Source organism: Arvicanthis niloticus, chromosome 13 (assembly GCF_011762505.2).
Source record: "Arvicanthis niloticus isolate mArvNil1 chromosome 13, mArvNil1.pat.X, whole genome shotgun sequence".
NCBI lineage: Eukaryota > Metazoa > Chordata > Mammalia > Rodentia > Muridae > Arvicanthis > Arvicanthis niloticus.
This window is the reverse complement of record NC_047670.1, coordinates 69,958,575-69,971,354: the sequence shown is the minus strand read 5'-3', so window position 1 is coordinate 69,971,354 and position 12,780 is coordinate 69,958,575. Positions and strand designations below refer to the sequence as shown.

General features: G+C 40.5%; 1 protein-coding gene across 1 annotated transcript in view; it reads left to right on the top strand.

Annotated features, from left to right (window-relative positions):
• Window positions 1-12,780, top strand: part of Dbx2 (developing brain homeobox 2) — a 35,584-nt gene that overhangs the window by 3,159 nt on the left and 19,645 nt on the right. The window contains 1 exon segment of the mRNA XM_034516884.2: window positions 10,830-10,925. Within this exon segment, the coding sequence (XP_034372775.1) occupies window positions 10,830-10,925 (96 nt within the window).

Below are 12,780 nucleotides of genomic sequence, written 5' to 3'. Positions count from 1 at the left end.
TTACTGACACCATAGATCTCATTTGCTAGGCAAATCTTGAGGTCTCTGATGTGCCCACCTCTGTTTTGGGCGATTGGCACAGTCACTGAGTGAGCAGTGATGTTGTCTGCAGTCAGTGTTCTCAGTTACCAATCATTTACACAATGGCTAGCTTCTTTAATCCTCATAGTAGGCCAGGAGCTAGCCTTTGGCATGACAATTGTTTTCTATAATAAAATTATTTCACTTGCTAATTTTGTTCCTGGCCTAAGTGCCACTTTGTGTATGGACTCCCAAGAGAGGAAACCAACCAACCAACCAATTAACCCAATCAACAAAATACCACCCCAGTCTTCAGTCTGCTACCTCAACTTGGTCTTGCATCCTCTGTGTGAAAGTAAGAGGTATATTTAGACCTTACGGAGTCTGACCAAAGGAATAAACCAGGAAAAGAGTCTGTAGCTGAGAACGGGGTCTCCAGCGCCACAGGACAGGGGTGAAAGCAGAGCTTCCCTGCTTAGTCCCTGAGAGTCAACAAGTTTGAATACTTTGGGGAGAAGAGGCTCTAGGCAGCGTGCTGCCAAGCAGTTTTTGTAGTTTAAAACTGTCAACACCAAAGGACTTCTCTGAAGGCTCCAGGGAGACACACTTACTGACAGCAGGTAATGAACAGAGTCACTTCTACTTTTTGTCTGAAAGAAAGATGTCTCCAATTCATAGTTTATTAGTGGGAGTCAGAAGGCTTTGTAAGTGAAACTCTAAGTAGGAAAGATAACATCCCAAAGCTTGTTATCTGGAAAGGACTGTGCATCTTAGAATGTTCACATCTTTTATATTTAAAGGAGGGTCTTGAAATTTACAAAAGAAAAAAATATGAATTTCTTCTAGTTATGAGAATGTCATGTGAATTCCCTGTGGCTGATTGTGCCTTTGATTTTCTTCCAGTTAAGTGTAACAAGTAACTTTGCGTTTTAATGACATTTGTTTACAATGTTTAGAAAGTATAGGATACAAACATACTTTACTAGTTATTAAATCCATTTGTGTATTTGAAAGGGTTGGAAAGCAAATTGTTACCCTAGATAAATGAGTTAAACGTTCTCTAAGTTGTCTTAGTTTATATGTCATATTGTGTAGCTCAGAGAAGCAAGAATAGTGGATTTTTCCCCCCGTCATTCATTTGGGGTTGCTTTTTACCATAAAACATTTGAAGTGTTTTCCGACTGTCTCATTCATCATTCATCTTTCCAGAGAATTGTCACCCTATGAATTCTTGACTCTGTCTTCCTATTGTACTTAAGTCTTGCATTATGAATAACATTTTATTCTCCCTTCCTTGAGATATACGACATGGTGATTCTATAAGAGTGTTTTAAGCACTTGGTGAGAAATGGTTCAGAAGTCTTTAACGTCAGGTTCTGCCCACAGCTTGTCATGTATACTGGTAATGTCTTCCCTAAGCTTTGCTTTTTGTTGAATTGAAACCTTGGAACCCGGAATGTTAATGATGCTGGCCAGAACTAGGGCAACAAGAGCATGGGATTCAGAGTGAGATGGTAGCCATTAGCTGCTCTTTGTTCTGGCCATTGCCTCTGCCAACGTTGGCTGGGAGTCACAGAACCAAATTCTTAGTATATCTGCATATTTTTGTAACCTGCTTAGCACGCCTTCGTAGTTAACATAGATATGGATTACATAACACATGAAAAATTCTGAGCAAATTTTTTTTTATTGCATAGTCCCCAAGTTAACCAACTTCTTTAGATTCAAGAAGCATTTTTTTTTTATCGTGAATAGCATTACCAGGCCCTTTAGTGCTGATGGAGAAAGCCACCCTCCCTATAAAATAGCATCAGATATGGAATAATGCATGTATGCTACAGTTGCCTCCAACCTCAAAACCTACTTTTTTCCCATCAGCGAGCTGACTTCTTTAGACTGAGGAGGGAAGCCATTGCTATTTTGTAGCACAGCAGGAATAAGTGACTTAGACAAGTTTTAGTACTTCCATGTAGTTCCTACTTTAGTGACTTCAGGGATTAAGAGATACAATGGCTTGAATAAACATCACATGGAATTTAAACAGAATTTCGGGGGTGGGGGAGGGGGTCATGGCTGCACCAGATAAGGAGGCCTTGTGTGCTGGGCAAGTTGAGATAATCCAGGGTGATTTTCTCTTTCCCCTGGTGCTAGATTTTAGTTGAGCCCTGTGAGTCCTGTGCAGCTTGGTATCACCTCCTCCTCTTTATCTGTTTGTGGCAGATTCAGCTGTCTCCCTGCTCTGTGTGCTGCCTCCTTCCTGCTCCTGTTTTCACTAGAAAACATCTCTGTTTACTCTAAGAAGGTTGTACTTAGCCAGGTAGAAAGGATGGCAAGTTGTTAGCAAAGGACCCTGCGTAAGTTCTGCTTAGCCATTGTGTATTAAAATGCTTTCCGATTCTTTGGTTGCAAGAGTACACAAGGGAGCTTTTTCTTAAGCAATTTAAGCAAACCTGTTCCTGCTTTCAAGCTGGTAATAGTACCACCCTTTAACGAGCAGATTTGTGTTGTTAACATTGCCTGTAACGTCAGACTCTGTCTTATTCATTTTGATTCTTGAACCTGGATCTCACAACGTAACCCATTCTGGCTTGGAACTATTTCAATTTTATACAAGTTTACATCTTTGAACTTGTGCTCCTCCCATGTCAGCCTCTTAAGTGCTGAGATTACAGGTGTGTTCAATCACGCCTGGGTGCACAGGTAACTCTTTTTCATCTCCTCCTCCTGCTCCTCCTTTTTTAAAAAAATGATTCACTGATCAAGGTTTTCTGTGACTCACTTCCCCCCCCCCCCCCCCCCCCCCGTGTATACATGTAACAAAGTATACAAATTTTAAAAGTACTGTGAATAAGTTTTTATCCATATGCAACTGGCATTTGCCAGGAGTAAAAAAGGCAAAGTATAAATGGAAACAGAATGATTTTTATCTAAGAATGCTTGTTATAATCCTCATTTATGGCTTCATTAGATTATTCTTCTGTTTTATACAATCCGTGTAAGGAATTGGATTTTTGCCTTAATATATAGCACGCTGACTGGGCCCTTGTAGTTTTTATTCCAAAGTACTTTATTTTACTTTCAGTAATGTTTCCACTTTTAATGGAATCTCCATCTTTCTTTCTCTTTAGCCTCCAGTCAGTACTTAACTTGGCAATGTTGAGCGATTCATCACTTTATACAAGGTTACCATAACTCATTTCCTTTTTAATAGCATTATTCCTTGTTGTCAACCAGCTATTAGTTGTGACTATATCGGGGCTGTATTTTTGTGAGTTATGTGAACAGTAAACTTAAGGCACTAAAATTCTTTCTGAAGTCGAAGATCAAAAAGCTGCCGTGAGGTTTTAGACCTCTGTTTTTAGAACTATTAGCGTCTAGGAAAAGGAAAGGAGAAAAGAAAGAAAGAAAAGGAGTCAAGAAGTTTTAGCCTTTTTATGTATGTTGCTGAATATTTAATAACCTTCTTGTTTATAAATAGTCCCGAGAGGGTGGGATTTTCAGTTTTGATACACAAAGCCCAAAATGTTTACTTTCTGGACCATGAAAATTTGCAAACCCTTCATCCAAAGCATAAATGGCAAATTGGGGATATTTTAAACTATCATATCAATGTCTCTTAAGCAACTGACTATGATTGTAAGGTCTAAATTCAAGTGCTTCATGTAACTGATTGTGTAGTCCAGAGTGGTTCAAGATGCCTCATTTCAAAATGAGAACAGAGGTTAGCAGCAGCTTTGACCTTTCAAGCCAATGCCTCAGAAGCCCCTTGGTAAGAGACAGGAAGAGAGGTGAGAGGTGCTTCCTCTATTGAGTCATAGCTAAAGTACTTTAAGAATCCACATGAACACTTTGTAGATTAGGAAAAAAATCCCAATTTATTAATTTCCCTTTCTTTGGTGGGCTGACTGAGCACAGCAGAATGCTTCTTACTTGGGATGTCCTGAGGCTGAGGCTGAATGTCTAAGTTCTGTGGGCTGCATGTCCATGGTGCCACCATATGACTGGTGGTTGATGTTGCCTGATGACTGGGTGCTCGCCTGGAGCTTGCCATCCAGTGTTGGATTCTTCAGTGTTTTGACCTTTATATTGCATGGTTTCTGGGCTCTAAATGGGAGAGCTCAGAAAACAAGCCCACGTGGTTTTGGAACTCTGGACATTCTGGAGTCTCTAACGAAACACAATGCACCTTGGAGGTTCTAAAATGTGGCCCTGCCAATCTCTTGATTGAGAAAGTCACCAAGACCATTTTATGTTCCTGAGAGGAACAGACTGTACTTCTTAGTAGTAGGGAGACTATCAGATCACTGTAGCCATTTGAAATCTGTCAAAGGGGATGGCAGGAGCCCCGTTGGATCCAACTCCTGGGTAGACCTGCATAGGAGTTGATCACAGAGTGTTAAATAGTTGAAATTCAGGGAGCTTTCACAGAGGTGATGTTCTGGGAGCTACAGATGTCATTGTTTTATAGTATTGTCCTCTGCAACACCTACTTTATAGTATAAAGAGCAAAACATGGCCTCAAGTCCAGCTAATTTTCTTGGTGCTGTGGAATGGAACATGCTTGGTGAGACAGCATAGTCAGTGGCCATGGACTCCTGCTATCTGGTCCCTAAGGATCCAGTGTACTCGTAGCTTGAGGGGAAGTCAGGTTGTCTACTTGTTGGTCTTGGATCAAGATGTTGGTGTAGATATTTAAATATATGCTTATTGGTACCTGTTGCCACAATATAGTGCCACCAGACTAGGTACTTTGAGGCCTTTCAACACTGAGCCAACACTGCCCAGTGAGATTTTCAAATGTAGCTTTTTTTTTTTTTCCTATCACCAAGCTAGTCTAAAAAACAAAAATGATTTCTTTGACCGGAGATACAATGAAAATATTTGCTTTGGGATGAAGGCCTTAGCCTCAGTAGCTACGTTGAGCTGTTCATAGCTGTACTTTGTGCTGTTCATTTCTTTGACCTGGTCCCATCAGCTGGACCATATCCTGCTCCACACCCCATTTTTTTGTACATGTGGCCTTTCCTAGCTAGAATGCCCCTCCTCTTCCTTTGTCCCTTTGAGTGCTTTCTAAAGGATTTTCAAACATCCAAGGATGGTTTTCATGCCTAAAGACACCATTAGCTAAGCCTTCCTAACGATAGTTTCTTGGCTTTCTTCCCCATTCATTTATACATTTCCGAATGCAGAGATTATAGGTATGCAATCTCTGTGTCTAGCTGCTTGCTTAACCATTTCAGCAGAAGTCTGGGCTGTACTGTTTGTTTTCCTGTGTTGACTTGGAACCTCCCGTCACTCACACAGGATCTCCACAGGGGAAAAGGCTACCATTACTTGAGCAGTAGTGTATGCTAGGTCTTCTTTTGTATTCTTTTCAGTGATGCCATCCTGGCTAGACACTATAAACACCCATGGAGCTTCTGAACCAATGTTTTATGCGGGACCTCTTACATAGCAAGTCAGATTTAAGCTAGTGGGTATTCAGCCCAGGCATCAGTATTTTTGTGTAGTAGTATCCAGATGACTTCAGAGCTGAGAACCATTGGTTGGAGAAACAGTATGAAATTCTTAACGTTTGTCTTCATGGGGAATCGCAGGCTTGATAGAACAAAGCAATTTGGAGTACTGAAAAAATTTTTACTACCCCCCCCCCCCCCAACTAGGAGATTCAGATCTGTAAGTTCATTAAAAAAAAAAAAAAAAAAAGCAAACTCTTAGATGAATAGGAAGTTTCCCCTTTGCCTTTGTAGTCCTGGCAGACAGTGCAGACCTTGGCACTTGATAGAATGCAGTTCATATTTGCCACAGATTTCAAGGCCAGAATCAAGGGAGTAGCATTTTGCCGGAATCAACTTCTCATGAAGATGATTCACACGCATGAAGATCTGTTATTTTCTGTCCGTCAAATACTTGAAGCAAAACCCAAAATGCTCACTACTGTCACATCCTGAGGACTAGACAGTTAAAGGGATGGACCCTAACATGTTTCTCTGCTGAAGGAAGGTGAAGTTTGCAACTGGATCACACAAATGGGTTGCTTCAAACTGACTGTGTGAGAATACAAAGCCTCATTAAACAATGGGGAGTTCTTAGGTCTGACTGCTCCTGAGGTCTGCTACCCTTAAAAGCATTGCCTTTGGGTCCACCGTAATCTAGACAGTCTCCTCAACTGTGTACTATTTTGAAGTTGCAGTTAGATTTGTTTTTATTTCCAGTGCCTAAAAACCTGGCCCTTGAAGGATGTCATTAAAAACGGTAGAAATTATTAATTTTTCATGATGCTTTTTCTACAAGGTTTTGTTCGGTTGATTTTACATTTGGCTTAGCAAGTGAGTTTTCCCCCTCTTCCCCTCAAATGCACTGTGCAATGCACACAGATCGTGATATGTTCCTGAGACTTACTCTTTACCGAGATCATTGCCAAGATTCTTATTGGTGACTTTGTATTCTTTCCCTGAGAGATCATCTCATTTCAGTTGGTACCACATCTCAAATGCTTTCACACTGCTAAGATTCACATTGTTATTACTCTATTTACTGATGTAACTCTATCAGTAAAGAAGAATGAAAATAAAAACAACAACAAAAAAAAAACAATTAAGATGTAACTTGAAAGTTATTCCTTTGCAGTGGGCTTATAGCTGTCTTTGTGGGACACTTATGGATGAAGCCATGGTACTTAATGTACATTCATTAAAACTTACTGTACTTGTTTTAAAGGGCTACTTCATCATTAAATCAGGTATCAGTACTTAACTGAGGTTCTAAGTAGCTGGCAATGTTGTGACCTTGTTTCTTCAAGTGAGTAGAATACTCGATTAAAAAGAGTGCAGAAGGCTCCTGCGTTGTGTGTGCAAATGCTTAACTTCCGTTATTTGGATGCAGATAGATTCCAACTTAGCTCCATCATGCTTAACTCATTTTGTTTATAGTATAACCTCCTCATAGACACAGGACGTTAGATCTGTCCGTGCACTATGGAATTAGAAATGTCCTATTGATAGGCCTCAACAGTGATGCTGTACAACCTGGCCTAAAGCTTTTCTCTCCTGAGAATCCTGGCATAATTTCACTTTCTAGAACCCACCTCTTATCCAGTAACTGGGACTGTCCTTACTCTCCTAGCTAATAACTGGTCATTATGTGAAAATCAAGATGGTTTATCTTGCTCATGTTTAACATTTTTGAAAGAATTCAGTCACATTTCAGGTGTCTGTTGTTTTGAAGTCTAATGTCAATAAGTGGAGAGAGAATGTTCTAAATTCATGGCCAGTCCGGGGGCCAGCATGTGACAAGGACTCCACAAATGCTGTCAGTATAGTTATTGGCCAGGGAGCCTGCCATGATAAATCACATGCAGACTTCAGTGGCGGAGTCTGAAATGTTTATCGACGCTTAAATTGCCCCCTTTCCTGCCATTTTGAGAGCATCTTCAGAGCAGTTGCTAAGAGTTTAAAGGTTTCAGATGTCTGTTGGCCTAATACTTGCTCTCCTCAGCTTTGAGTTTGCCTTGTACTTACGGCTTCAAAAAAAGTATGTTGTTTACAAATATTAGAAGTGTCAGGTATATTTTGAGGGCTTTGGGTTAGTTCCAATGGTGATTTCCTATGGCCGTTCAGCACTCTCGCCGTCACAGACTCAGATGCACTGGCACTTGGCTTCTGTCAGATGTGAAAAAAGGGGCACTTAATTGGGATTTCACAGTCCTTTCCACATAAGCCAGCCTAAATAAGGTGTATTTATGTATAGCGATTGGGAGCTGACTAATCTCCTGTTAAACGTGTGTGTCAAAGAGATGATTTGAGATGGTGAAATCGTGCTGCACAAAAGAACTGCCAGTCTGGTCACATCACAACATGGGAGCCAGTTTCCTATTGCCACAATCAGAATGACTGTAAATCTTTATTATATTTCTGTCGTTGCAGTTTGTTTTTTTTTAAATGTGTGTGTTACTTTGTTTACAAATTTTAAATAGAGCAATGCGAGGTACTATAGCAGTCAGTTCAACGAAAGCTTTTCTGCGTTAACATCAGATCATATATTTTCAAAAGCACACTGATCACAAGGGAGTTTGACTGCTATCTTGTCTCACGTAAACTTTTTTTTTTTTTTTAACCCATTATTTTTCCATCACTAGGGCCACAGCCTAAGCCTGGGAAATATTTTCTTGCAATAGGACAATGTGTACTTTATTTATACCTCGCATTGTTTTGCAGGCCACTGGTGTGTGGCCTTCTATATTCTAAACGTGAACAAATCCCAGATGGATATGCTCGGTTTTGATACATCCAGATAACACAGCAGATGTTTAACCATATATATATATATATATATATATATATATATATATATATATATATATATTTGCAACATTGTTGAATCTTGCTTTCTTTTTTCCTACTTAGTAAAAACAAAGGCAAGCCTAAAATCCCAATAGACATGGTTAATTATGTCAAGAACGCTCATTTTGGAGAGGTAACAAGTTAACAGAAATGCTTGAAAATAAACTCAAAGATGCAGCTTTCTATATTCATAGTAGTAATGGCAATGTAGTCTTAAAAAGACCGCACTCTTCTTTAAATTCTTTGTTTTGAGAATTTCACACAAGGGTGCTGTGTTTACATCATTTCCAGTTCATATTCTCTGCCTTCAACCACCCCCACATGCTCCTACTATCTCCCAACCTCAGGACTTGTCCTTAATGCATATATGCTGAGTCCCCTTGGTGTTGCTTATATGTATGTGTGGTTAAGGTTGATCCCTTGGGATTGGACAATGTGTCAGAAAGCTTGTCCCTCAAGAAGACCGCTTTTCTCTCTTAGCGGTTGACCATTGCCTGAATTGCTTCCTCTGGGGGTGGGGCCTTGTGAGATTTTTCTCCACCTATGTTGGAATGTTACCTGGTGACACTATGCAGATCTCGTTTAGGTGACCACACTGTTACGATTTCATGGACCACTTTTATGCAATGTCAAATCCAAATAAAATAATCATTTCTGTGATGGTTTTATGGTCAACACCAGAACAATTCATAATAGTAATGAAGGTATTTCTTTTGTTAATTTTGGAAAAGAAAACTAATGTGTCATTTCCTCTTTTTGCTTAGTTACCAATTTTCAAAACAGCATTAAAACTTTGCTTTCTGTTTTAGAGACATTCAGATGTTAAGTAAACACAATAATATTGACATCTCAACGCTATGTAATAAAGGGATAGATACTGGGTTTTTAACTAGTTTACAATTTTAAGGTCCCTGGGATTCTACAAATACCATAAACATTTCTCTTGGGTAATCTATTTGTTTTATGGTAACATAAAGACATCGGTTAAAATAACTACATGCTTTTTGGTTTAAGAGTGCAAGTCTGAAAATATCACGATCTTAAAATAGGTATGTAGGCATATTGGAATAAGATTATCTAGTGTGATCAAGAAAAGCAAAGATGTTGCCACGAGAAAATAAAAGAAAATAATAAAAATATTTTCAGGTTGAGATTTAGATTTCAAGGTCATCAGTCTCAAAAGATAACATATTTGAGGGTTTCTGGGTTGAAGAACTAGGTTAATGTCTTATCTCTCTTCCCTTCCTGTTCTTTCTTCATTTCAAAAACCATTCAATTATTAAAAAATCTGACTATAGTATGTCAGGTAATGCTGCCATGTGTGTCAGGGTGAAAGTAGGTGCCCACTTTCAGGAATCACAACCCATATTTATACTGTACTAATGCATTTTTTAAAAAAGAAGATGATATGTTGAAGCATTTAACCAGGCCTGGCAGTCATAACAACAGTCTATTAGAGTCCATAGCAGTCTTTAGAGCTGTTTTTCTATAAAATGAGGGAGTTCAAATTTTTTCTTAAATTATATTTAAGTAAAATGATTTGTTATCTCTATGATGGCATAGTCAAGATATCAGAACAATATACAATAATAATAAAAAACATCATTATTATTTAGATGCCCCAGTTAGGTCTCCTTCCCACACGTGTAGGATTCCATGAGCCTCTCTTGACAGCTTTATGAATTCTGTGTTTGAATAAACTGAGCAGAACAGAGTTAAGGGCTGACTCACACTACATGCTTTCTGGCAACTAGATTTACCATGAAAGGCAATGCGATTGTTTGTAAATACTTTAAGACAAGTGGCTGGGATCAGAAACAGTTCTTTTATCATGGAACTGCTCGATAAATCTTCTCTTACCATCATGAGAATCCAGCTTGCCACATCTTTCATAGAACCTGAAAATGAACACCGAAGATGATATAATCTCTTCAAAACAACCAGACATTTAAAATTGTTTCTTGGTAAGTAGAATGTTTAGAACCATGCCATTTAATATCGTAATCCTTAGCCACAAGAATCTTTTTTAATTTAAATGAATTTGGTCTGAAAATTTAGTACCTACTCCAGCTAGCCATATTTGAGCTTGGCAATTGTCTTTGGCCAGAAGTTGCCATGTTGGCCAAGGCAGATGCTGAGGACTCGTCCATCGCTGCAGATGTTGCTTGCAAACTATTACCCTAGTGTTCCTTGTATAAAAGAACAGTCGCTGTTCATTATTTGTAATTACAACCACACCAGCTTGAGTCTTTCCACCACATCTTCCAAATCCCGAGGAAAGTACTTCGCACTTTAAAAGAAACTTTGACACTTTAAAATGACTTTTAATTTCAGTAAAGAGTTAGAACCGAGGGGAAGTTTCAGCGATGCAGTGCTTTCACTCGGGGTGGGGGCTTGGGGAAGCTGGAGTTTGGAATATTGTGTAAAAGAAACGGTTACTCAATGAGATCAATGCTTTCTCTGCAGTGCCTTCCAAACCCTTCCTTCTGAGCGCCCCGCCATTCTACTCAGCGTGCTGCGGTGGGTCCTGCAGGCGCCCAGCCTCCCCCACAGCTTTTTCAAGTAAGTTTTAATGCTTCATCAGCAATGCCTCAGTTATTCTGTAAACCAAAGCAGCAGGATTTAATGTGCTCGGGGAAGCTAATTGGCAGTGCAACGGCAAGGAGCTAATTCCTCACTAAAAATCACAGCGACCCCATTCAGGAGGTTTCCAGAGATTCTCAAACCTAGGCACAGTGAGCGATTGTGAGCTGGTTTTCGGGCGACACTGAGCCCGGAGCTGACAGGCCAAGGCAAGGGCTTGTTTTCCATTTGATATAACAGGATCTCAGAGGAACCAGTTTGGCACTTTTCTGAAACCTGTAGCCACACTCCGTAAAAGAAGGGAGGAAAAGGAAAACGGGCAAAGAGAGGGCGCTCTGTGGTGTTTCCATTTGGCTTAAAATGACTAAGAAAGTCACAGGTCTAGAAAATAATTAGAAACTCGGGATCATAAAAGGGGGTTAATGTTTTCAGGGCACGGGTCTCTAAGCGTTATAAAAGCAAAATTCAACTGTGTGTGCGAAAGAAGAGGAGAAACTGAATGGAGCATCGTGATGCCCGCGCTCTCTCATGCACACAGGTGTCTTGGTGTCAGGCAGGGTGCACAGCCACGCCAGGTGACAGTGGAGAAGGGAGTCCCAAGCCACAGCCTCCCAGTTGTTTCCAGCGCCCATGGCCCCGTATGTGTTCATACGTTTTATGGAAGTTTCAGGAGCGCAGTTTCCCCCCACAGAATGGCTCCCGACAAGCGAGGCAGCAAATGTTGCTGTTTAATGAGCTGTAGGCTTCGGAGCTTCTCTTTAGGAGGCCGATACTTTCCCACAGAGCCCTATACATGCCTGGGATGCGGCTACAATGGGCGACAGACCCGTGACCAATCCTTGCTTTTGCTGGACTCATCCACACGCGACCTCACCACAATTTTTCACTCTGCAGATGAACTTTAGGGACCGTTTCACAGCGAGAGGGCTTGGGCAAGGGTCATTTGTCCTTTTGTGTGGTCATAAAGCCAGGCTCTATGCGTCAGTCTTTTCTCCTGCTTCACATTCCGAGTGAGTTTCTGGACGCTATTTAAAGCCCTTTGGCTGAAAAATAAAACAGTGAATGGAGCTGACTTTTATAGACTCGTTCTAGCTCATCTTCCCGTATAGCCCTGTCCACCTGAAAGGGGATTTTAGTGGCTGAGCTGAGTGCATATAAGGACTTGCTAAATACACAGGGCCCATTATCAACTGTGGGGATTGTGTATTAACCACGACCGATACACTGCTATTTTGGCGGTGACCTATTAATTGTCGATTTAACTAGAATGTATTGCATTTGAATAGTGAAGTAGAAGCCATGACTAAACCTTTTCCTCGCTCCTTCAAGGTGGTCCTCTATGAGGGCGACTGGAAACTTGGGCAAACCATGGCGCCATTTATCACCAGAGAGAGGAGTGGCGGGCAAAGGTGTCTGGAGAAGATAAGGTGTAAACCCGGATGCTTAAGCCCCATCCCAGTGTCACCTCCATCTATTGAAGAGGTCTCCCACTTAAGTTCACTTGTTTCATCTTGATAATCTGTTTACTTCAGCAGGTTGCTGGTGCTCCAGTTCAGGCGTGTATAAACAGGCACCAATGTCTCACGTCACAGGGGTGCTCACACATGTGGGTATACATGGCAGTGCCGTGTATTTATTTTATAGCAGTGTTTTAAGAGTCTCTAGCTCATAAACGTTTGGGCCAGTTTAATAAATAAGGGAAAAAACTCATTGGGGTGGTTTACTAGGGCACGTCATCTTCCCGAGAGCTCCAATGATTATTTTAAGAAGGTTGTGTTTTCTCTCATTATTTCTCAGTCCTTCACACCCAGTGCCTTCTGCAGAGCTGTTGTAA